This window comes from Bacillus rossius, chromosome 18 (genome assembly GCF_032445375.1).
Source record: "Bacillus rossius redtenbacheri isolate Brsri chromosome 18, Brsri_v3, whole genome shotgun sequence".
NCBI classification, from domain to species: Eukaryota; Metazoa; Arthropoda; class Insecta; order Phasmatodea; family Bacillidae; genus Bacillus; species Bacillus rossius.
Genome location: NC_086345.1, coordinates 26,453,641 through 26,476,453, shown reverse-complemented (window position 1 = coordinate 26,476,453; position 22,813 = coordinate 26,453,641). Strand labels below are relative to the sequence as shown.

The 22,813-nt window shown below is 40.7% G+C and overlaps 2 protein-coding genes across 2 annotated transcripts; one reads left to right on the top strand and one right to left on the bottom strand.

Annotated features, from left to right (window-relative positions):
• The first annotated feature begins 240 nt into the window (after window positions 1-240).
• On the top strand, window positions 241-7,454 carry LOC134541168 (myoglobin-like). Its single transcript, XM_063384398.1, has 4 exons — window positions 241-430; window positions 2,652-2,847; window positions 5,308-5,533; window positions 6,921-7,454. The coding sequence occupies exons 2-4, from the start codon at window positions 2,735-2,737 to the stop codon at window positions 7,068-7,070; spliced, it is 489 nt and encodes a 162-aa protein (XP_063240468.1). The 5' UTR covers window positions 241-430; window positions 2,652-2,734; the 3' UTR covers window positions 7,071-7,454.
• A 1,030-nt stretch (window positions 7,455-8,484) lies between these two features.
• Window positions 8,485-13,927, bottom strand: LOC134541200 (globin C, coelomic-like). Its single transcript, XM_063384448.1, has 3 exons — window positions 13,740-13,927; window positions 12,839-13,064; window positions 8,485-10,507 (listed from the first exon to the last, which is right to left on the bottom strand). The coding sequence occupies exons 1-3, from the start codon at window positions 13,880-13,882 to the stop codon at window positions 10,358-10,360; spliced, it is 519 nt and encodes a 172-aa protein (XP_063240518.1). The 5' UTR covers window positions 13,883-13,927; the 3' UTR covers window positions 8,485-10,357.
• Window positions 13,928-22,813: the final 8,886 nt, after the last annotated feature.

Here is a 22,813-nt window from a genome sequence, read left to right as displayed (position 1 = left end):
GGCTCTTAGCATAATGTTTGTGGCGCCAAAATTTATCTGGGAAACAACTTTCGAAGCTTTTTGTCAGGACATTATTGGTCTGGTGGCTCGGACATGCCTCGTCTAAACGCCTGACATTGGACATGGCCTGTTTATTTATGTATATGTGCTCTATATACTATATGCAAAAAAACAGTTAAAACTGTGCATGTTAGGACAATAAATACTATCACTGCGAATCATTCGAATGCAGTTTATCTTGTCATTACTCTATGGCCACCTTCGCGGGCATTTGTGACCTCTTTCCTTACTGCTCTAATCAACAGACTTTTCATAACATTGCAAAATTATATTGTTTTCCCGTCTTTCTGCGGATAGGTTGTTTCATGGAAAAATTTTCATTCAGAGGTTACTCAAGGAAATCACTTTGCATCGCGTTCAAATAAGCCAGGTAAGCGTATGCCAAATATGTTATCAGCTGTTCTAGAAATATTAATTTTAAAAAGCTTTAAGCAGCAATCAATCAAACTATTTATAAGTGTTTTTTTTTCTTTGGGACGTAACAATAACGAGGGAATATTTGTGCTGGTTCTCTCTGGAAACTAAGGAGTTTAACCTGCAAGCTTCTTCCGACTGACAAATCATAAAAAATTAAAAGCTGGGGCTTACGAAATTAACTTCAAAATCATAATAAAAAAAGGGGGTTGTCTGTTAAGTCGGTTTATGGACGATAATTTTACGTGACAACGTCATAAGAAAACGTTGATGAAAAATTGCATACTTTTTAATTTTCAAATATTTACAGTTTTTGCAAATTTTAATTTAAATAATTTGTTTAAATATAATCACGAACAATTAGTTAAAAAGCCCGTCTTAACCTGTTTGATATTATAGAAGATATTTCTCGCACGGTGGTTCGCCGGTTCTTGCACGCTCGGCTCAGGCGGAACGTGACAATTTCCCGTGCGTGCAGCCGTCGTTCAACGATTTATAAGACGTTATCACGTCAAAAATAATTATATTGTTTAAACAAAGTGGATTTTATAAGCGTATAGGGATAAAAATTCAAGTTCTAAGTACCATATTGTAATTATTTGATCAAGACAAATACAAGTTATAACTTGTGATTTAGATTACTTTCAATAGAAATCATACTGTTCGTGATACTGAAAGTTTGATGTTAACTTGTAAACGCAGTACGAAACTCTTCCTGTTACCATTTCTCTATTTATTTATTTTTTTCAATGTTTAACAGAATTTCAGTGAACATGGCCAATTAAATCAGCTTTATTTCCTCGATGTAAGATTTAACGAATTTCGATGGAACCGCTTTAACAATTTTATCCTTGAACTCCTAGGTTCTGACTGGTTATTGATGTCATTAAGGTGGCGTCTAACACGCCATGTTGATTTTTTTTTTTTTTTTTTTGCTACTGGCTGGTTGATCGAGCTGATTCACGGAACGACCAGCTCGTAGAACCTGGGGGGGGGGGGGGGGGGGTCCACTGCTTCCAGTCCCTAGCCACCAGGGAGAAAGATTGTTCCGACCTTACGGTCGGAATTCTCACGTTCCCCTCCCACATATGCGCCCTAATAGGGTAGGGTGGGAGTGTAACATTCCTAGTTCGTTTTAGATTGATTCCAGAGCTTATTATTTAAAACAGAACTGCTAGGGATCACTCCATGTTGTTTGATCGGGAAGGTGTTAGGGCTTCGGCAATGACCAGCGGCTGGGGGCCACCAACCCAGCATAGTCACCGCCTCAGCCCCGTACCTCGCTCAGCTAACCAGACAGTTGGCTGTGTCCTGGGCCCTGTAGACTTTATCAGCTGGCGCCTACATCACACTGGGACCCCTCAAGACACCCGGTGGAGGTCCTATCCAAACCTCTGCCAGCTGTCAGGGCTAGCACCGGAGCTGTGTAGTCGCTCACCACGTCAACTCCGCATCAGGGCTAGGGAACCCTTGGAGCCTGCTCCAAGCGATCGGAGCATCTACCATCAAGTGCGAGTCATACCTAGGGACCTGAAAAATTCGCGAGTTCAATGACCTCCAGGATAGACTCCACGATCCTCTGCCTACTTGGGCAAACGGCGCCTGTTAAATTGGGTGATGAATTTTGAGGCGTCTCGAAGTGGGTAAATTGTGATTGGATACCTCTTTAATTGATGGTCTCTAATTGGCCAAGAGTTCTACATATTAACGGTGAACCAATAGCAGAAGCAGCGCAACTGTATAATTATATGAATTTTAGCATATCATGAAATGAACCCGCGAATGTTTCCGGTCTCTAGCTCATACCCAAACAAAACCTGGGCCTTGGAGAAAATTTCAGTGGGGAAACCTTTCAATCTTTCATGGATAGAGACCTGAAAAATTCACGGGTTTTTAATTCAAACAATTATACCTTAGTGCTGCTTCTGCCATTGGCCCAGTGTTAATCTGGAGGACTGAGGGGCCAATTAGAGACCCTCACCCGTAGAAGGGTCGAATCACAGGGCCACCCAGTCGTGACGACTCGTAAGTCAGCAGCCAATGAACAGTTGACATTTGCCCGAGTGTGTAGAGGATATTGGAGTCTATCCTGAAGGTCATTGAACCCTCGAATTTTTCCGGTCTCTATTCATGGATTCTTCCCGTACTGCTGCCAATTTGGTGTCTGTGCTGCACAGGACGGTTCGCCAGCAGGCTAGCCGACTGCTACTCTTCGGGAGTTCGCCAGGGCGACAGACAGCGCTAGTGTCGCAGGCAAGCAATGGCGGCCGGCGGCAGCGCCGGGGTGTCCGCGGACGACGCGAAGCTGGTCCAAGGTCACTGGACGGAGGTCAAAAAGAACCTCACCGGGATCGGCGTCGACATATTCATGGCGTGAGTACCAGTCGCACCCAACTGTTTCGCTAGCACCTTGGTAGGCAGACGCTATCCAAATGGAGAAATTTACACACTGTTTGAAATTACCGTAAAAAAAAAAATTGGTTGTCTGTGTAAAGTCGGTTTGCGGACGATAGTTTAACGTGACAACGTCATAACAAAACATTGATGAAATGATTGCATACTTTTATTAATAAATTTGAATCATTTTTTATTGAATTATAACTATTTCGTATGGATACAAAGAAGGAGTGAAATGAAATCTACAATTTAATTGATAAATTAACTTTTAATTGCACTCATTAATTCAAATGTTTTTTTTTTTTTTTTTAGTTTATCGAAGAGATTATTTTAACTATAATTTTTAAACATGTTTGCTATTTAACTTCTTCCAATCTGTGTTATTCTGTTAAGGATAGGACGATGATAGGAAAAGCAGGAAACGAATGGGAGTGTTTCAAGATTAATGTGCCTCGAAAAATTCAAATCGATGGTTGTTCCAATCGAGTGGAAGAGAGTTAGATGCGGCGCGAGCGTACAATGAGCTTAACGGGACACAGCGTCACGGGAAAATGTGCGTAACGGGACACTTTTTCGTGCGTGCAGCCGGCATTCATCGTTTTATTAGACGTTGTCACGTCAAAAAATACTGATTTTTCAGCAAAGAATTTAACTCCGATAAACGAAGAGTTCTTCACAATTTGAAATAACTGAATCTTACTTAAAAAAAACTTCACAATAGTTTGACTTCCGGGCTGATTTTTTCGTTTTAAACAAAGGTAAATACGCGCATGGACTTAAGATAATTTGTTCTTGCTGTAGACTTTACCAGTTTTTTTAAAAGTTTTGTTCATACAACTAGAATATTCTTTTGGATTCATGTTCAAATCAAGTGAACTCAAAGTGTCCTTAAATTCACGAAGATAGCCGTAAGTTAACGAGGATTTTCTTGATAATTTGTAACCAGCGTTCTTCGTAAACTTAAGGTGAAAATCTATTTTGAGGTTTCTTAATAACATGCAGTGTAACATGCAATGGTTTATGTCCAAAATAACATCTGGAATCAAAATATAAAGACTCTTTCTGCTCTGACCAACTCTTCTTCCTGAACCATCCTTCTTTCTCCCGTATTTAACCTGCCTGAAATTAATGCATGAAATTTGGCATCCCGCATGAAAGTGCCCAGGGTTTTCCCTGTGTCTATGCAGGTTTTACCCAGGCCCAACTTATCTAGTAGTTTAGTCTAGAGTTAAGAGTGAGGGGAGTTAGTCATGGCGCCAATTGCTACCATAGCTGACCAATCCCCTCCTAGCACACGATGCATGCGACCCTCTCCCTGCATGGCTAATACCAGCATGACTAGGCGTATAGGCTTCGGCCTGAGACGCACTTAGGTCCCTCCCTAACCCGGACCCCTCCCAAATACACTTAGTTTTAGTTAGGTTAGGAAAAAAAATAATAATGGCATGTATGCCAACCTGTAATCAGAGAGTATCTAGAGACACAGAATTTTCGCGGGCCCAATTATCACACTGATGCTGCGGTGTGTTCTCGTGCCGTATTGATTCAATGATTGGCCTCTCTCCTCAAAGAGAAGATGGTCTAGTTTCAAACGATTCGAATGTGGTTGGTCCATTCATTTGCTGCTGGCTTGTTGTTGGTTTGGACTAGCATGTGAATATCAAAACAACTTTCAACCGTTTGAAGATGTCTTTAAATTGCACTGGCGTTCGTAGTGTAACCTGTCGCTAAGTGAACTCGCGCAATTTTCGGGATTCTAATAATAATAATGAAGAAAATTTTCGGTCGTTACTTATTACTAGAAACATCTGCAATTCCCGTTTTTTTTTATTTTTATGACGAACACAGTGGACAAGATTTCCAGACCCGCTGGGTGTTAAAACTCTGTAGCTTTGACTGCGTTTAATGGTCGGTTGGGTTTATTTCAGTCGGATGTCAAAGCCATTATTTGTGGAAGAAAACGCATCTTCAACGGACCGGCCAAATGGGGAAATGGTTTCTCTGGCAGAGGGTCGCCCTGTACAAGGGAGCAATTGCTACAGCGGCACACATTATTACAGTCTATTTCCCAACAAAAAAAAATACGAGCCCTTGCGAATCAGATAGTGAGGAATAACGATAGCAAGAAAGGTAGTACTCATTAAGAAATCAGCCAGAGGAAAAGCAATCATTGGTAGAGTATACACGTAAGCATTGAAATTTCAGCCTGATGCCGGACGAAATTCGCGAGATTTTCGGGTCTCGGCCAATCACGTGCGACTAGAAGAGAATGTGAAAAGTGGCAGCGAAGCCAGTCCAAACAGACAATGACTTGAAATATGAAACGTGTTTGCGGAGTCTATATTAACATCAGAAGAACAATGCGAAGTTTGGAGGGTATATGTTCAAATTACCCTTCATGGACGACATTCATACTGCTCTCCCCCCCTAATGCAGGATGTTCCAGCAACATCCGGAATACCAGAAGCTGTTCCCCAAATTCTCCAATGTGCCGCTGTCGGAGCTGAGGGGGAATTCGAATCTGGTTAAGCACGCTACCATGGTGATGGAAGCGCTGACCACCGTGGTGGGAGACCTGTCGAAACCTGCCGAGAACCTGGAGAAACTGCGGCAGCTTGGCCGCAAGCACGCCAAGTTCCACCTCACTGAGGCCCACTTCCAGGTGAGTCGCTTAAACCCGTACTTTACCCATGCATTCATCATGGTGAATCACTTAACCTGCACCTCATCCAGGACCACTTCCTGGTGAATCACTTAACCTGCACCTGCTCTGGCCCACTTGCTGGTGAGACTCTTAACCTGTACTTTACCCATGCTTTCATTATGGTGAATCACTTAACCTGCACTTCATCCAGGACCACTTCCTGGTGAATCACTTAACCTGCACCTGCTCTGGACCACTTGCTGGTGAGTTGCTTAACACGTACTTTACCGATGCTTTCATTTTGGTGAATCACTGAACCTGCACCTCATCCAGGACCACTTCCTGGTGAATCACTTAACCTGCACCTCATCCAGGTCCACTTCCTGGTGAATCACTTAACCTGCACCTGCTCTGGCTCACGTGCTGGTGAGTCGCTTAACACGTACTTTACCGATGCTTTCATTTTGGTGAATCACTGAACCTGCACCTCATCCAGGACCACTTCCTGGTGAATCACTTAACCTGCACCTCATCCAGGTCCACTTCCTGGTGAATCACTTAACCTGCACCTGCTCTGGACCACTTGCTGGTGAGTTGCTTAACACGTACTTTACCGATGCTTTCATTTTGGTGAATCACTGAACCTGCACCTCATCCAGGACCACTTCCTGGTGAATCACTTAACCTGCACCTCATCCAGGTCCACTTCCTGGTGAATCACTTAACCTGCACCTGCTCTGGCTCACGTGCTGGTGAGTCGCAACCCTCCTTTGGATCTGATTTTTGTACAAATCCTTTCTTGAGAATTCGTGATGAGTGAGTTATTGAGTGGTATTTCGCTTCATAAAAAAATTTACCGCCTGTTTCACCCCATTAAGGGTTGAATTTCAAAAAAAAAATCTTTCTTTACTGCACCTCCAGGTTACTCGAGGAATAATTCCAATCTCTGGTTCAACCCGTTCAGGCTGAGCGTTGTCTGCCGTTCATTCAGTCAGTAGAGTTTCATTAAGTGCAACTGTTCTGCTATTGGCTCACAACTCATCTGGAGGACTCTTGGGCCAATGAGTAGAGGCCGGAAAAATTCGCGGGTTCAATGACCTCCAGGATAGACTCCAATATCCTCTACACACTCGGGCAAATGCCAACTGTACATTGGCTGCTGACTTGTGAGTCGTCACGACTGGGTGGCCTGTGATTCGACACTTCTTTGAGTGAGGGTCTCTTAATTGGCCCTCAGTCCTCCAGATTAACAGTGGACCAATGGCAGAAGCAGCACTAAGGTATAATTATTTTGAATTTTAGCATAACACGTAATGAACCCACGAATGTTTCATGGTCTCTAATCATTTGAACCCGAGAAAAAAAATTCAACCGCGGTTCCCCGGGTGTGCGTGTGCTGTTGCAGACTATCCGGAAAGCCATACTGGACGTTCTGAAGCAGAAGCTGGGGAGCAAAATGGACGGCGCAGCTGAGAAATCTTGGAACAAGGTCTTGGACTTCGTCTTCTCCGGCATGATGGCCGGGGTGCAAGAAGGTCTTAAGCAGACTAAGTGACTGCGCGCGTGGGGAGTCTTAAAGAAGAAGATCACGAATAACACAACAACAAAAAAAGACCATTCTGTATATACGATCGTTAGTTTTCTAAAAAGTAGACTAAGCCACGTACGAAATTTCTGGGTTTAGCTCTTGTAATTCAAAATCATGTAATGTATTTATTATAGGTTGATACAACACAACACAATCACTTAGCATGTGAGATGTAAAACGGCAAATGATTTTTTTTTTAATTTTTCTATTACATCAAGTTATTAATAAAGCTAATAGGAATCTCGTATTAATTTTTTTCGTAAAACGTTAACAAATGTTCAAAAATTATTATTATTTAAATGTTTGCAGTTATTCATTGCTTTGTAATAAAAAAGTCAATGGTCTGCAGTTTGATTTGTCTATTTTTTTCACCATCGGTAACTAAGCAGATTTGTTAAAACTTCATAAATTCTAGGAGCAGGTATTGTAAAAGATAGAATTTTCGCCTCAAATAAAATTCCATTTTTAATGGATTTGAACCACTTGAAAACCTTGTGGCATCACTGATGCGTCATAGTCGCGTGCATTCTTACATTCAAGGAGTTTTGCCAGTATTCATTTACCTATCTGTATGTAGTGTTTTCGTAGCAGTTGTATGTGATTTAGGTTTTATTTTTAACAGCTTCCTTTGGGTGTATGTCCAAAGGTTTTTGCCTTTCTTTGGTTAAACAAGGCCGACATAGTATCATAACATAATTTTCACAGTCTAACGTTTTTATAAAAAAAAATAGTTAAATCATTTCGTTTTCTTCAGTCACTTATCAAAACTAGAGCGGTCTTTTTAAAAATAAAAATTAATGAAAATTTGTTGGTTTTTATAGGATATCAACTATGTCTTAGTGTGTCATCAAGTACACTTTAGGGTAATGACGTAAAATAACTTCTGCACGGTTTGTCTGGAAAAATTTGCGCCAAAGAGGAACACTGACATGCTGTGGTAGAAATAGATGTCAATAACTATCAACTAAATGATAACTGGTCCAAATAATTTACGAGAGACCGAATTTAAAATTAATTGTGCTCTGGAGATAGGTGAATGACGAACATTTTTCATGTCTCTACTCATGAGCCGATACAAAATTGTATCACACTGCAACAACCTTCCAACAACCTTTCCGGTATGTCCTACATGACTACGCGTTTGGGACTACACATAATTATATTTAATAAACACATTAAAAACAACTTTTTTTATGTAGGGTCAAAATTTTTGGGTCAACTTAAGGAATTCTATGTTTTTTGAAAATAATTTTTTTTTTTTTATATAAATCCTAACAATTTACATACAAAAAAATCGTTTTATTTAATACTTTTTTTACAATAAGCTGACAAAGGTGCGATCTTAACAATAAGTATAATTAATAAGCAAGCATTTTGCATGTTTCAAACATGTATCCCACATGTCGGTTATGTGTATCGATACGTGGAGACTGGAAAATTTCGCGAGTTCAATGACCTTCAGGATAGACTCCATGATACTCTAACTAGGTACTTGGGCAAACGGCGCCTGTTCATTGGGTGCTGAATTTTGAGGCGTCTCAAGTGGGTAACTTGTGATTGGATACTTCTTTGATTGACGGTCTCTAATTGGCCAAGAGTCCTACATATTAACAGTGAACCAATAGCAGAAGCAGCACAACTGTATAATTATTTGAATTTTAGCATATCACGAAATGAACCCGCGAATTTTTCCGGTCTCTATCGATACGGAAATTTCGCGCATTCGTTTGGTCGCAGGTTAGAATGCAAATCTTCATACTCTTGTCCTGTGTTCCTGATTGGACCGCAGTTATTCGGACACGCCCCTCTGCGACCGCGAGCCAACTATGCCCAGCCGGGAGAGAAGCGAGCGAAACAAGTAGTGCCAACTAACAAGAACATAAAGATTCTTTCAGAGAATGAAAAAAAAACATGGGTTAAACATACTTAGGATTTTTAATTCCACCCTGACGCCAAACGAATCCGCGAAATTTCGTGTTTTCTAGTTGTTTGTCTTTTGTTTTTACTATTGACTAGCATTTATTGTAGATAACTTAAGGTCATTTATATTTGAAGTGAGAAAAATTATCATTTAACGTAGCTTTAGTTTTATTAGTAATTTCCTATACATTAAAAAAACTGTAGACTATTTTTCAGAAGAAATAAATATAAAAATTGCTGCATCATCTCCATGACAAGAGACCCGGAAAATTTCGGGGATCACTTTGGTCGCAAGGTATACTGCAGACATGTATTAATTTACATTGGTTCGATAATCAGTTCACAAATGTTTGGACACCCCCCTCGCTAGCAATAGTTACCAAACAACATCGGCCCACTACTAACAAGAGGAGGTTTATATATATACAGTAATAAATCAGCCAGTGGGGAAAGCATACATGGGTAGATTATGAATTTTAACCTAGTACCAAACGAATCCGTGAAATTTCCGGGTGTACATAATTGACAAAATATTTGTCTCTCATGGTCAATGTCACACAACCGTTCGTACAATCAAGAAGCCATGTCTTAAGAATACTGTCCTGTATTCTGCATATAGGCCTACTTATATTCAGATAATCTTTTGTTTTTATTATTTATTCCTACTGTCGGAGATGTCATTATATTCTTTTTTCAAACCCAATTGTTAGGGGGGAAAAACCTAAATTCTGCCGTATCTCTTTTATCCAGAAAAAATGAAACTTGTTGAAGTGCCCAGCGTTGTGCGGGTGAAGTGAATCATTTTATTGTATTACACATAAGTGTATTATATATTGTATATTTTATACAATCATAATACTAAGATACACTTGACCTTCGAAATCGCTTTTAGAAATAACAAGTAGAGACATTAATATTCTGCGAATAGATTTAGAGACTACCTCTGTGCTCAATCACTGTAGCATTGTCTGCGTTCTGTGATTGGTCGAGTTCCTCTCACACACCAATCGCAGCCGGTATGGCTCGGAAGCAAACGCGTCCTGATTGGTCCGGGCCAAAATAAGGCAATGGCTTCGCTTGCAGACTGCCGCCAATCACGAGTAAGAAAACCGATAGTGCGAGAATCATAATTTAATTTTCACGATGAATAAATGCCCCAAATAAAGTGTTCTAAAATAAAGATTTATAGTAGATAAGTAAAAATGTGAAACATTAATATGATGTATGATATCTTTGTCTATTTCCAGATGACTAAAGAGTTGTAAGCCCAAAATTGCGGTATCCAAGGTTTAGATCGTGTATTGTTTTTTTTTCCCTGATTCAATCGCTGAAGGTCACTTCGATTTTTTCATTCCTTCTTCCACTCCGACGATAAGCCCTGAGAACACGAAGTCCAAGGTCTTGCTCCACGCCGCCGTTGATTTGTCGTCCATCTTTTCCTTCAGACGCTGCTCCAGAACATCCATCACCACTCTCCTCAGGTTCTGGAACAGCACGGGAGACATTGTCACCTCCTTAAGGCCCCCCGTCTCGTCAGGTGTGTATGTGTGTCAGTGAGGCGGGATGATAAGCGCGACGCTCGATGGTATTTCTAGCGCGGTGTATCGTCTGGACTGGCGCGCAGTCTTCTCGTCGTCACAGGATAACTGTGAAATTTGAGCGGTGACCGTAACATTGTATGGCCGAGAAATGAAGATAAAGGTGTAATGCAAGTCCCTTAAGTGCTTTCAAGAATCTGTACCGGTTGTTTTACGCCTAAAAATTACTCATAATACATGTGTTTTAGCCATTTTAAGTCTTCTAAAAATACAGTTTAAAAACTTAATCCAAAATCAAAAGTACTTTTAGGTCCTCAGCCAATTCTTAAATGCTTTTCGTAAACAGACCCCCAACTCGGATATGTTGAGTGGTTTTGGAATCGCGATTTTATTTTCCCTGAAGCTCTGGGCACCGTGTGTGTGCCCGGGTAGGCGCCTATTATTCGCGTCGAGTGTTTCTCATCGGTCTAGAGTCATCCAGATGAGTTGTGAAGTCAACGGCAGAGACTACACTCGGGTAGAACTACTTTGATTGTCAACATTACGCGAAAATTTTCCGGTCCCTACTTAGTCCCGTTGTGCAATTGCACGGAAACATGGGCATATCTTCCGGAAACTTTTAACTATCGCGTCTGCTGCTTCCACACTGCACGGAAACGTAGCAAATGGCATAGCAGAAAGCTCTAACACCTTCCCAATCAAAAGGGGGAAGTAATCCCTTGACAGCTCTCGTAATTACTTGATCTGGATTTGATAATTGGATTTGGAAGTTGACACCCAAGCTACCTTACAAGGGCGCATATTTGGGGAGGGAGGTTGAGGGTGACGGCGTTTGGGTTGGAAAACATCTGTAAGTTAACAAAATAGTAATTTAATTTTTAAAATATATATTATAACTAGAGACCCGTGAATTTCGCGGATTCATTGACCTCCAGGATAGACTCCAATATCCTCTACACACTCGGGCAAATTCCAACTGTTCATTGGCTGTTGACTTGTGAGTCGTCTCTACTGGGTGGCCTGTGATTCGACATTTCTATGAGTGAGGGTCTCTAATTGGCCCTCAGTACTCCAGATTAACAGAGAACCAATGACAGAAGCAGCACTAAGGTATAATTATTTGAATTTTAGCATAACACGAAATGAATCCGCGAAATTCACGTGTCTCTAATTATAACACATATAATTTACACATATAATAAAAAATAAAACGACAAAGTAATAAAACCCAGAATATTTTTTTTGTAATTGAAAAGATTTTTAATGTAATTAGAACATAAACACACGTGGCCACCACCACAGCCAAGTACTCGGCATCTATTGGTCTCACGGAGCAACTTAGACAGAAGAGCTCAGCAAAGCAAGAATAATCCGTACTGTGACCGTCCAGGCTGCGTGCTGATGTAAAATTTCTGTTCCGTGAGAACCGTCTCCGTTTACGTGTGATTGTAGGACTAGCCTTATTGTGTGACCAGGTATATGCTAGTGGTGGGTCGGGGGAACTCACCAGGAAGTTGTTCGCGGTGACATTGGACTTGGCGTGCATTGTATAACTGGCCTTATTGTGTGACCACGCCAGTGGGGGGGTCAGGTGGTAATTCACCAGGAAGTGGTTCGCGGTGTCTTTTGACTTTACTTGTATTGTATAACTGTCCTTATTCAGTGACCACGCCAGTGGGGGGTCAGGTGGGAACTCACCAGGAAGTGGTCCACAGTGACGTTGGACTTGGCGTGCATTGTAGAACTGGCCTTATTGTGTGACCACACCAGTGGGGGTCAGGTGGTAATTCACCAGGAAGTGGTTCGCGGTGTCTTTTGACTTTACTTGTATTGTATAACTGTCCTTATTCAGTGACCACGCCAGTGGGGGGTCGGGTGGGAACTCACCAGGAAGTGGTCCACAGTGACGTTGGACTTGGCGTGCATTGTAGAACTGGCCTTATTGTGTGACCACACCAGTGGGGGTCAGGTGGTAATTCACCAGGAAGTGGTTCGCGGTGTCTTTTGACTTTACTTGTATTGTATAACTGTCCTTATTCAGTGACCACGCCAGTGGGGGGTCGGGTGGGAACTAACCAGGAAGTGGTCCACAGTGACGTTGGACTTGGCGTGCATTGTAGAACTGGCCTTATTGTGTGACCACACCAGTGGGGGTCAGGTGGTAATTCACCAGGAAGTGGTTCGTGGTGTCTTTTGACTTTAATTGTATTGTATAACTGTCCTTATTCAGTGACCACGCCAGTGGGGGGGGGGGGGGGTGGTCGGGTGGGAACTCACCAGGAAGTGTTCCGCGGTGACGTTGGACTTGACGTGCATGCGTCCCTTGTCGCGCAGTAACCTGAGGACGGCGTCAGGCTTCTGGAGCTGCTTCACCATGTCGGAGATGGCTTCCATGACCATGGTGCCGTGCTCGACCACCTTTTTGCTGGTTCGCAGCTGCTCCAGGGTCTTCTTGGCCAGTTTGGGGAACAGCTTTTTGTAGTCTGGGTGCTGGGAGAACAGCCTGTGGACAACCAACCCCTCCTTTGGGCTGAAGACCCCATTGCACGTGATCTGTCCTAGAAACTCCTGAAGAAGCAGTATCCGCGATGCGTATAATATCTGGAGAGACATGGTTCGGGAAAATTCGGAATTCGGCTGCAGCATTTCGAAAAATTGACACAGGCAGGAAATCCTATATGTAGGGCCTGGAAATATGTGTTTGTGTGTGCAAAGACCTCCAGGATGGACTCCACAGTTCTACGCACACTCGGGCAGATTTCACCCGCTCATGCTGCTTTCTTTGTGGATGTGTCCCAACGCAGCAGCTTTGTGATTCGATACAGCTATGGCTGGGTGTTTCTCATTGGCCCATAATCCTCCGGACGAGTTGAGGGCCAATAGCAGAGGCAGCACTTAGGTATGACTGTTTTAATTATATTCTACCCGCGAATTTTCACAGTCTGTACTAATATTCAAGGGAACTTTTGCTCCATTAAGACACCTCTCAAGACAATGACGTTTTTACCCTAGTGAGTTTCTTTGTTAGTTCTTCTCATTCATGTGTGAGCTACTTCAATCACCGACTGCTGGACCATTAATATTTTTAAAAAAATTAACCTAGTGCCGAAAGCACCGGGAATTCCCACGGTTCTCAAAACCCGGTTACGGCTCCGAGTACCGTAGTAGCAGGACTCACGTGACGAAGACTTCGACGCCGAGGGCAGTCCTGTTCTTGCTGACTTCCTCCCACTGATCTTGAACCATCCTCACCTCCACCAGGGACAGCCCCGACAAGGGGTTGGGCAGCCTGTCCTTCCTGGAGGTCCCGCCGGCCGCCATGTTGGTCAGATCATCGGCCAGCCGCGCCTGGGGTCACCGTGCCAGCTGCGGGCAGTACCAACCATCAGAAAATACAGTGAATTAGTTTTCAAAAGCATGCAACTTCTGAAGCTACACATATTTGAAGTAATAAGCCCGATAGCCTGATCCGTTGAGACAGTCAGTGTCGAGTCTGGTCAAGTTGCGACTTGTCAGTCGGCTTCCAGAGCAGGAAGAGTGAGGTTATGTTCACCGTGTCACACGGACGCACGGAAATATCGCTATGATATTAAAATTTATTTTCAGAATCATTAGTAGTTGTCATTATCTTGTTTACATTGTCTTGTTTAGCTTCAGGCCAACATTTTTCAAAGAACATTTCTCTTGGTTGAAATGTAGGAAATCACTAAAAATAAAATTTTGTGATCTAACGACGAATACATTTAAGAGACGACAAAGTGTTTACTAGCTGGAGCAGTAGACAACGAGGTCATAAACGTTCAAGGATAGCCTAAAGTTCACAGGGATTAAAAAAAAACTACCATAACCCGAACAGTTCCGAAGGTTGCCGAAGTATAAGGTTAGGTTAGGTTCGGCCAGTGTAGTTCTTTATTTAATTTATTTTTTTTCCCTGGGAGGTAAGATAGGTTAGTTTAGGTTATCGTAACTACAATGAAATGTTGGTCATGTTATGTTAGCGTTATTTAAAGTACTCTATGATAGTAAAATATATAGATCCTTGCAATTATGCAATTGTTAATTAATTTAATATTTCGTAACCTTGAAGTGCAGTCTCACTGGTTACCATTTTTTACGTCTCCGTGCATTGTGGAAGCAGCAGACGCGATATTGAAATTTTCCGGGAGATCCGTCTCCGTTTACGTAATCCGTCTCCGTTTACTTAATCCGTCTCCGTTTACGTAATCCGTCTCCGTTTACGTGCCATTGCAGAACGGGATTATGTAATGCAATAATTGCTTCATCGTATCCACAAACTCGGGGGTTGTACGGATGTATAAGTCAGAGCTGTAGCTGTGAATTGTCACATGACTTCTTTCTATTGGATGTATTTCAAGTGTAAAATAGCAATAGCTTAAGTTGTTGACTATTTTTTGTTACAGCCGAAAAGATATTTCACAAAAAAAAAAAAAATTAAAATTGTAATGGTGTATAGTCGTGAAATTATTTCTTAATTTATCTCCCCCATTAAAAGGATAATTAAAAGAACGAAATCGTGGTTACATTAAAAAAAAATTACTAATTGCAGATATGAACCTCTGCCTGTTGATTTCGTGAACCTGCAGAGTGTGTATGTGTGTATGTGTGTGTGTGTGTGTGTGTATGTATAGATATATATATATGTGTGTATATATATATACTCTTTTTCCCTGGCACCCTATATATATATATATATATATATAGGGTGCCAGGGAAAAAGAGTATAAGTCAAAAATACACAATAAGTTGACTTATACTGTTTTTCTCAAACTGTATACACGTCAATTGACTTATACTCCTGAGATCAAAAGCAACACATTAGACGTTTTGCAGTGCTGACTTATACTACTTAGACCACATGTGCGGAACCTTCCTATGAGTAGCCTGCTGACTTATCTCATTTTTCCCAAAACGTGACTTATACTCTTTTTCCCTGGCACCCTATTATTATTATTATTATATATTATAAGAGTCCATAATTTTACGGGGAAAAAAATATCTTGATTTTTTTCTAGGTTTTGTGTTATGATTTTACAGATATATATATGTATATATATACATATACACACACACATATATATATATATAACATTGAATGCATTGCGCTTTTGAAAGAGAGAACTGGTGACCTGTTCAGGGGTTGACTTCAAGATCACAGCGAAAGCTGTTCAAACATTTCAGCGATGCTCTCGTACAGAGCAGCACCGTAGCTGCTGCCATTCACGAGGCATTTATGTCCTAGTGAGGTCCGCTATACAGCGTGTTGCAAAACTCAACCTCGAGCCGAGAACAGTTGATAGGCCAGTTAATCATAGTTCTGGATTTAAAAAAAAAAATATTCAAAAAAAGTGTTGTAGTTTTCGAGTTACAGGTTTTTTTTTTTTTCAAAAAGTTTTTTAATCTCCACTCCGCACCAAATTATTAAATACTGTGTCTATTTTTCTTATGCTACACAATCACAAATAACCCTAATATTGATAACAGTTCAAAATAAAATCAAAATAATTTTTAAATCGAGTAACTTCGACTGTAAAAAAAAATTACTTTGCTAACTTAGCAAGTTTTTTTCTTTACTTAGCTATATTTTCAAATAACTTTGCTAAGTTAGCAAAGTAATTTTTTTTTTTCTGTATGATAGTCAAATTGACCCGATTAAAATTTTTTGGCCCCACAAGTCTTTCAAATATTTTTTTCCTCCCTAAAAGTATACCATGTTTTATTTTATTTTGAATTGATATCGATAGTAGGGTAGCGTAGCAAGGATTTTTAATCAGAGTAGCCTATCTAATAATGAGGTGAAGCATGAAGATTAAAAAAAAAATTTAAAAATGCCTACAACTGGAAAACTACTATTTTGGTTTTTTTTTAAATTATAACGTCTTATAAATCGATGAACGCCGGCTGCACGCACGAAAAAGCATGACTCATTTTCACGTTCCGCCTGAGTCGAGCGTGCAAGAACCAGCCAACCACCGGGCGAGAAAATCTTCTATAATATCAAACGGGTTAAGGCGGGCTTTTTTAACTAATTCTTCGTGTTTATATTTAAACATAATTATTTAAATTAAATTTCATAAAAACTGTAAATAATATTTTAAAATTAATAGGTATTCAATTTTTCATCGTTTTCTTTTGACGTTATCACGTAAAATTAGCGTCCGTAAACCGACTTTACAGACAACCCCCCCCCTTTTTTTTTTATTATTCGGAGTCGTAATTAATTGGGCTGTCAAATGTTCTCGGCTTGACTTTCGAGTTACGGGACATTCATAGAGGCCGGAAAAATTCGCGGGTTCAATGATCTTCAGGATAGACTCCAATATCCTCTACACACTCGGGCAAATGCCAACTGTTCATTGGCTGCTGACTTGTGAGTCGTCACGACTGGGTGGCCTGTGATTCGACACTTCTACGAGTGAGGGTCTCTAATTGGATCTCAGTCCTCCAGATTAACAGTGGACCAATGGCAGAAGCAGCACTAATGTATAAACAATTTGAATTTTAGCATAGCACGTAATGGACCCGCGAATTTTTTCAGGTCTCTGGACATTCCTAACAGGCCGCATTCCCTTTTTATGCTGTCAGCGCCTGAGATCGCTGAAGGCGGAGTTACACTAGCCCGTCGCCTCTGTCCGTCTTCCGTCCGCGAGTCACCACTTTGTCCGTCGGCGCCAGGCATCCGACCAAGCGATTAAGGGGGTGCCTCCCATTTCAGGTCAAGATTTTACATTTACATTAATTACTAGAGACCGGGAAAATTCGCGGGTTCATTGACCTCCAGGATAGACTCCAATATCCTTTATACACTCGGGCAAATGCCAACTGTTCATTGGCTGCTGACTTGTGAGTCGTCACGACTGGGTGGCCTGTGATTCAACACGTCTACGAGCGACGGTCTCTAATTGGCCCTCAGTCCTCCAGATTAACAGTGGACCAATGGCAGAAGCAGCAAGCACTAAGGTATGATTATTTGAATTTTAGCATAGCACGTAATGAACCCGCGAAATTTTCAGGTCTCTTTTAATTACAGATAAACTTGTAGACTTTTTCAACTGTTTAACTTTAACGAAATAAAAAAAAATTATATACAGCACATACGTTTTGCATAATTAGCTGCCAAAGTTACATTTTTAACCTTTTTTGGGATGTACAAACAAGGGGAATTTAATTTATTGCAGAACTGAAACGTTTTTTAGGTTTAACTGCAATGACACTGGCTACTTCAAGAAATGGTTTGAATTTCTTTCAGAAAATATTAATTAATTTTTACCTGGCAATTCAAAATTCTCAAATTTGTTACGATTTTGACAGCCAAGAAACACGAAATGAGTTGTTGTGATAGAACTGCAAACCATATCATGAAGTAGCCAGTGGCATTGCAGTTAAACCTAAAAAGTTTCAGTTCTGCAATAAGTTAAATTATCCTTATTTGTACAACCCAAAAACGTTAAAAATGTAACTTTGGCAGCTAATTATGCAAAATGTATGCGCTGCATATATTTTTTAATTTCGTGAAGGTTAAACAATAGAAAAAATCTAAAAGTTGATCCTTGATTAATATAAATATAATATCATGACTTGAAATGGGAGGCAACACCTTAACAATGTGACTTCCTCCGTACTGCCAAAAATCCGTGATTTTTTTTTCTCTCCGAGATTTATTCAGAAGTAGCTTGGCTTCCGGGTTGTGGCCGCGTCCTTGGCGAATAATTCACCGACGTTTCGGTCGACGTTGCAGTCGCCATCATCAGGGAGCAGCTACCTTCTGCGGTGAACTTGTGTTCCACAAATTGTTTACTACTGGCCACGCTGAAGGGAGACCTAAGATGCACATAAAGTTCTGCCATTCCCGATTACACCCGAACAATTCACCTTTGGCCAACTTCGGGATTTGTTTTATTTTTGCGCAGGAAAAATTAATTCAAATATTAAAAGTGGTTAGTTAGGTTAGCTACTTTAAAACACTTTAAAACACTATGAACGGTTAGTTAGGTTAGTATAGCAACATTAAAATAAACAGAGAAATATAAATATATATAAATAAACCCGAGGTTGGCCGAAGGTGAATTGTTCGGGTGTAATCGGGAATGGCAGAACTTTATGTGCATCTTAGGCTTCCCCACGATGAACAATTATTGGTTACAAATTAATAAATAACTAAAAACACGTGAGCGAGTGTCTCAGTACTCACCAGTGTTGTGTAAAAACATCGAACCTCGATAACAAGCGAATTCAGGTGTTCTCATGTTGCAAATACACTTAAAATTGGAAACTCGTACAGGAAATGTAACTTTGAATTCCTTAAAATATTGCCGCGCGTGAAAAATGTATAAGCATATAGTGTTTTAAACTAAATTTCTGGTCGTGAATAACACGTAGTTTCCGCACCCGCCACTAAAATTCGCTATCGGAGAAGCTACGTCGACTATCGAATCATTCCATTTACAGAGCGAAATTTTAAACTATGTAATAAAATGGCTCCGATTAAAGCGAAAAAGACTTGGAAAATACGAAACCACGGACCTGATTTTCGACAACGAATTTTACTAAAATACTGATAATTTTGTTAAAACTCATTAAACAATTATTACAATAAAGTTTTCCCTTTGGCTTTGTGAACTTTGGCTCGCGCCATCGTCCACAGAGGGCCGCACCGTGGTTACACATTTCCGTTACATGCGACTACCGTTCCATTCACGAAATTATTGCTACCAAATGCCGTATACCGAAGGTTAAGTTGCTACACATCAAAAAGTAATTCGGCTATAATTTAACAGAAAGGAAAGAGAATATTGCTGTAAGAGAGGATAAAGCCATTGGCAACGAAGCTGTTAGAGAATTTGAATTGGACGGATAAGAGGAACTCTAGAATGCTTGCTATACCATCAGATCAGGTTTCACGCTGCAAGTGGCAAGTGAACTTTAGAAAGACATTATTGACTCTTGAGTCCATTACTATTTTATAATGAACTAGCTGCAATACCCGGCTTTGCCCCTGCCATTTATGGACGAAGTTAAAAAACTATACAGTTTTGCGCCGTTAGTTCGCTAGCCGCTGCGAGCTCCACTAAGTGGACGGGTCTCACCAAGGAGGAGGATAGGAAGTTGCCAATCCTTACTCTATGACTGTGTGGCGGACATAGAGAAATGACACACACACCCACTGCTACGGAAAAAAAACTCGCCCAAAGCGAAAAAGACGTACTACAGTCAAGAAGTGCAGCAGCTTAATGACAACCGACAGCCGTCCAAAAAAGTCTCCACACACTGAACAGGAGTATGGATGTAGCTCCATACAAGCTGGCATCGTCTCCAAAAGCAAGCAATACATTCAATCATTCCCACTACCATTCACCTCACCGACCATACAATAGCAGTTAAGCTATTTTGCAAGAAACAAGCCCTTAGATTGCAGTGTATATAAATCTGAACCCTTTTAGTGAATAGTAAGCAACGATTTACAACTTAGACGGAAGTTTACATATTAATGTTACTACGGAACCCCATCGTATGTTATGTCATGGCCACAGTAACGATCTCCAGTAAACAGCAACATACTGCCTGGAGCTGTCCGGAGGTGGGGCGGCGGGTTGCTGCCATCCATCGCGACGGCAACTGAGCTGACAGGACGCTGTCACGGAGGCGGCGACCAGGTCAGGATCAAGCACTGTAAGATGCGTGGCTGGGTTAACCACACCTGGGTGGTGTGGTGCAGCACTGCCAGGGGTCTGGAAGAGGCATGCATGCGTCCATCGAAGCTACTACAGACACAGAGAGCTGCCATCGCCATCGTGTTCGTCATGAACACGAAGAAGAAAGAAGAAGATGTGCCAAGCATTCGTGGTACAGAACGAGAAGAAGATCGCTGAGCTGTACTCTTTGACCTCTCTCTCGTAGCCATCTCCTACCATGAACGCCCGCCATTTTATGAACTGCCACCGCCCGGCAGTCCCGTGACTGAGAACCAGGTTAAACTTAAGTAATTTACAATAATTTAAATATGAGATTGGTCCAGAAGAGCGCCAGGGTTGGTGTAAATTGCCTACCCCAGTGGTTCACTAAGCTAGATGGTTGCACCTGCTGGTGAAGGCCCTACTAACTAACGAAATCCTTGAGCACTCCCTTCTCCGCGCATGAAGTTGATTTCTAAGTGGGTTTTGCGGAGAACTACTGAATAAAACAAACATTTTCGTGGGCCTCGTTTCATTTACATGAGCCGATGGACAGGTACTAAGCCTGAGTCAGTATGCTACAAATTAAAATGGAAACACTGTTAACACATGTTGCACTTCACGTTATTTGTCTATGCCCTCTGGTGATCATTCCACTATAGAAAGATTGCGATAATATCAGTCGGCCCTGTACTCTTTTTAAAACTCCACAGTGCAGTCATGCGATGTAGGAGATGTAACAGCGGGAGGGTCACGCCCTGCACCGCAAACTGGTCCAGGTATTCGTGGTCAGTTAAGTACTGGAGGTTTCGGTTGATTAATAAGATTTAACAGCATGCAGAACTTAGTGATGTAAGCGGTACAGCTTCCAAACGGGACAGTCATGTCCGCATTCTACCACAAACTCCTGAAGACTGCCACCTGAAGGGAGCAGCAAGAGAGGGAAGGGACAGTGTCCTCGCGTGCCACATCCATAAAACACTTATAAATGCTTTACATAAAATTTAACACCTAAACATAATAAAACTTAATTAAATTACCCACATGGAAAACGATTGACAGAAGGTCTAAGTATGTGTTTATTATCTATATGGTAATTTTTTATTTGAAAATCACCAGTCAAACCAGAGACTGTTCGTCGCTTGTGAGCTATTACGTTACCTTGAGTCAGACTATGTATATATTATTAAATATACTCGGTGAGCACTACTTATTAAATTTGTCCTGGGGCCGCAAAAGATATTAAGGTGTTCATCAAACCAGAAACTCTCAAGGGGTCACATGCATACTTAACAATGCACTTTCTTTCGTGAATATTATGAGTTTAAATAAAGTTGTACGAAAATTAAATACACTGTTATTCATACAGGTGCCTAACACATGGCACCGAGCACTTACTTAGTTGTGGACACAATTACTAACTTGATTGGTGCGGATGTGATGCAGGGTGCATTCCATCAGTGGGGACTAGTACTGGCAGGGTGGAGACCAGGATTTACTATCATAGGAGATACATCAGGACATAATCATAATGGCAATCCCAATTCTAGACTATTTAACCATTTAGCAGTGTTCTGGTGAAAAATTTTTTTATAAAAGACTCAATCATGTTATAGAACAGTGTCAAACTTAAATTTGTTTTACATTAGCATGGGCAGCATTCTGTTCCAAAACATGGTCACAGAATATTATCTGTGATTTTAATTTGTATTTTAATTGTAGGTGAACATTAAGCAGTTATACAAGTCAATTATTTATGACCTTAGAACCACGATTTATATTTTAGTTGTATTATAGCGTGGTAATTATATTACATTTTTATATAAACAAATTGTTCGTGTTGGCTTTAGACTATTGAAATTGCTTGATATAGGAAACTTACTCTATGGACTAATGTAGGCAACGTGAAGTATGTATTTCATGTATAATGTTACTAGTTTATGCTCTACTATGATATTTTGGACCAATCAGGACACAGCATGCGAAAATTTGGAAATTTTGAAAAAATGGAATATTTTCGAGCATGGAGCTACTACGACGAACTATCATGTAAGTAATACGTGACTTTAAAGTGATATATCTAATTCAGAGTCACTTATGTGTTTTATTACAGACCGGAAAAGTAAATTGTTGATCCAACACTGATAATGGTTATCCAAAAAAGGATTATTGTATAATGTAAAGAAAGTCGCAATAAGTTCTAAAACTAGGGCCTACGTAGTTTTCTGAAATACGTCATTTGTAGTGATACTGTTTGAATATCCAAGTTTAATACTTAACAAAACACACTAAATTACATGGCTTGATTGAAGTTTAAAGCAAAATAACTATTACTATTGTTGATTGGTGTTTGACATTTCAAGCATGACTCTCCTAACCCAGAAGTTCTGTGAGGCATTAATCATGCAATTCTACCGACTGAAAACCCGAAGCATTTTGATTTTTAAAATATTGCCCTCTTTTACCGTACAGTTATTGTTTTGGAATACATATCAATGATAAAACATATTTTGTAAAGACATTGGTTAGATGTGCTCTACATAATATTCCTGTTTTACCAAGA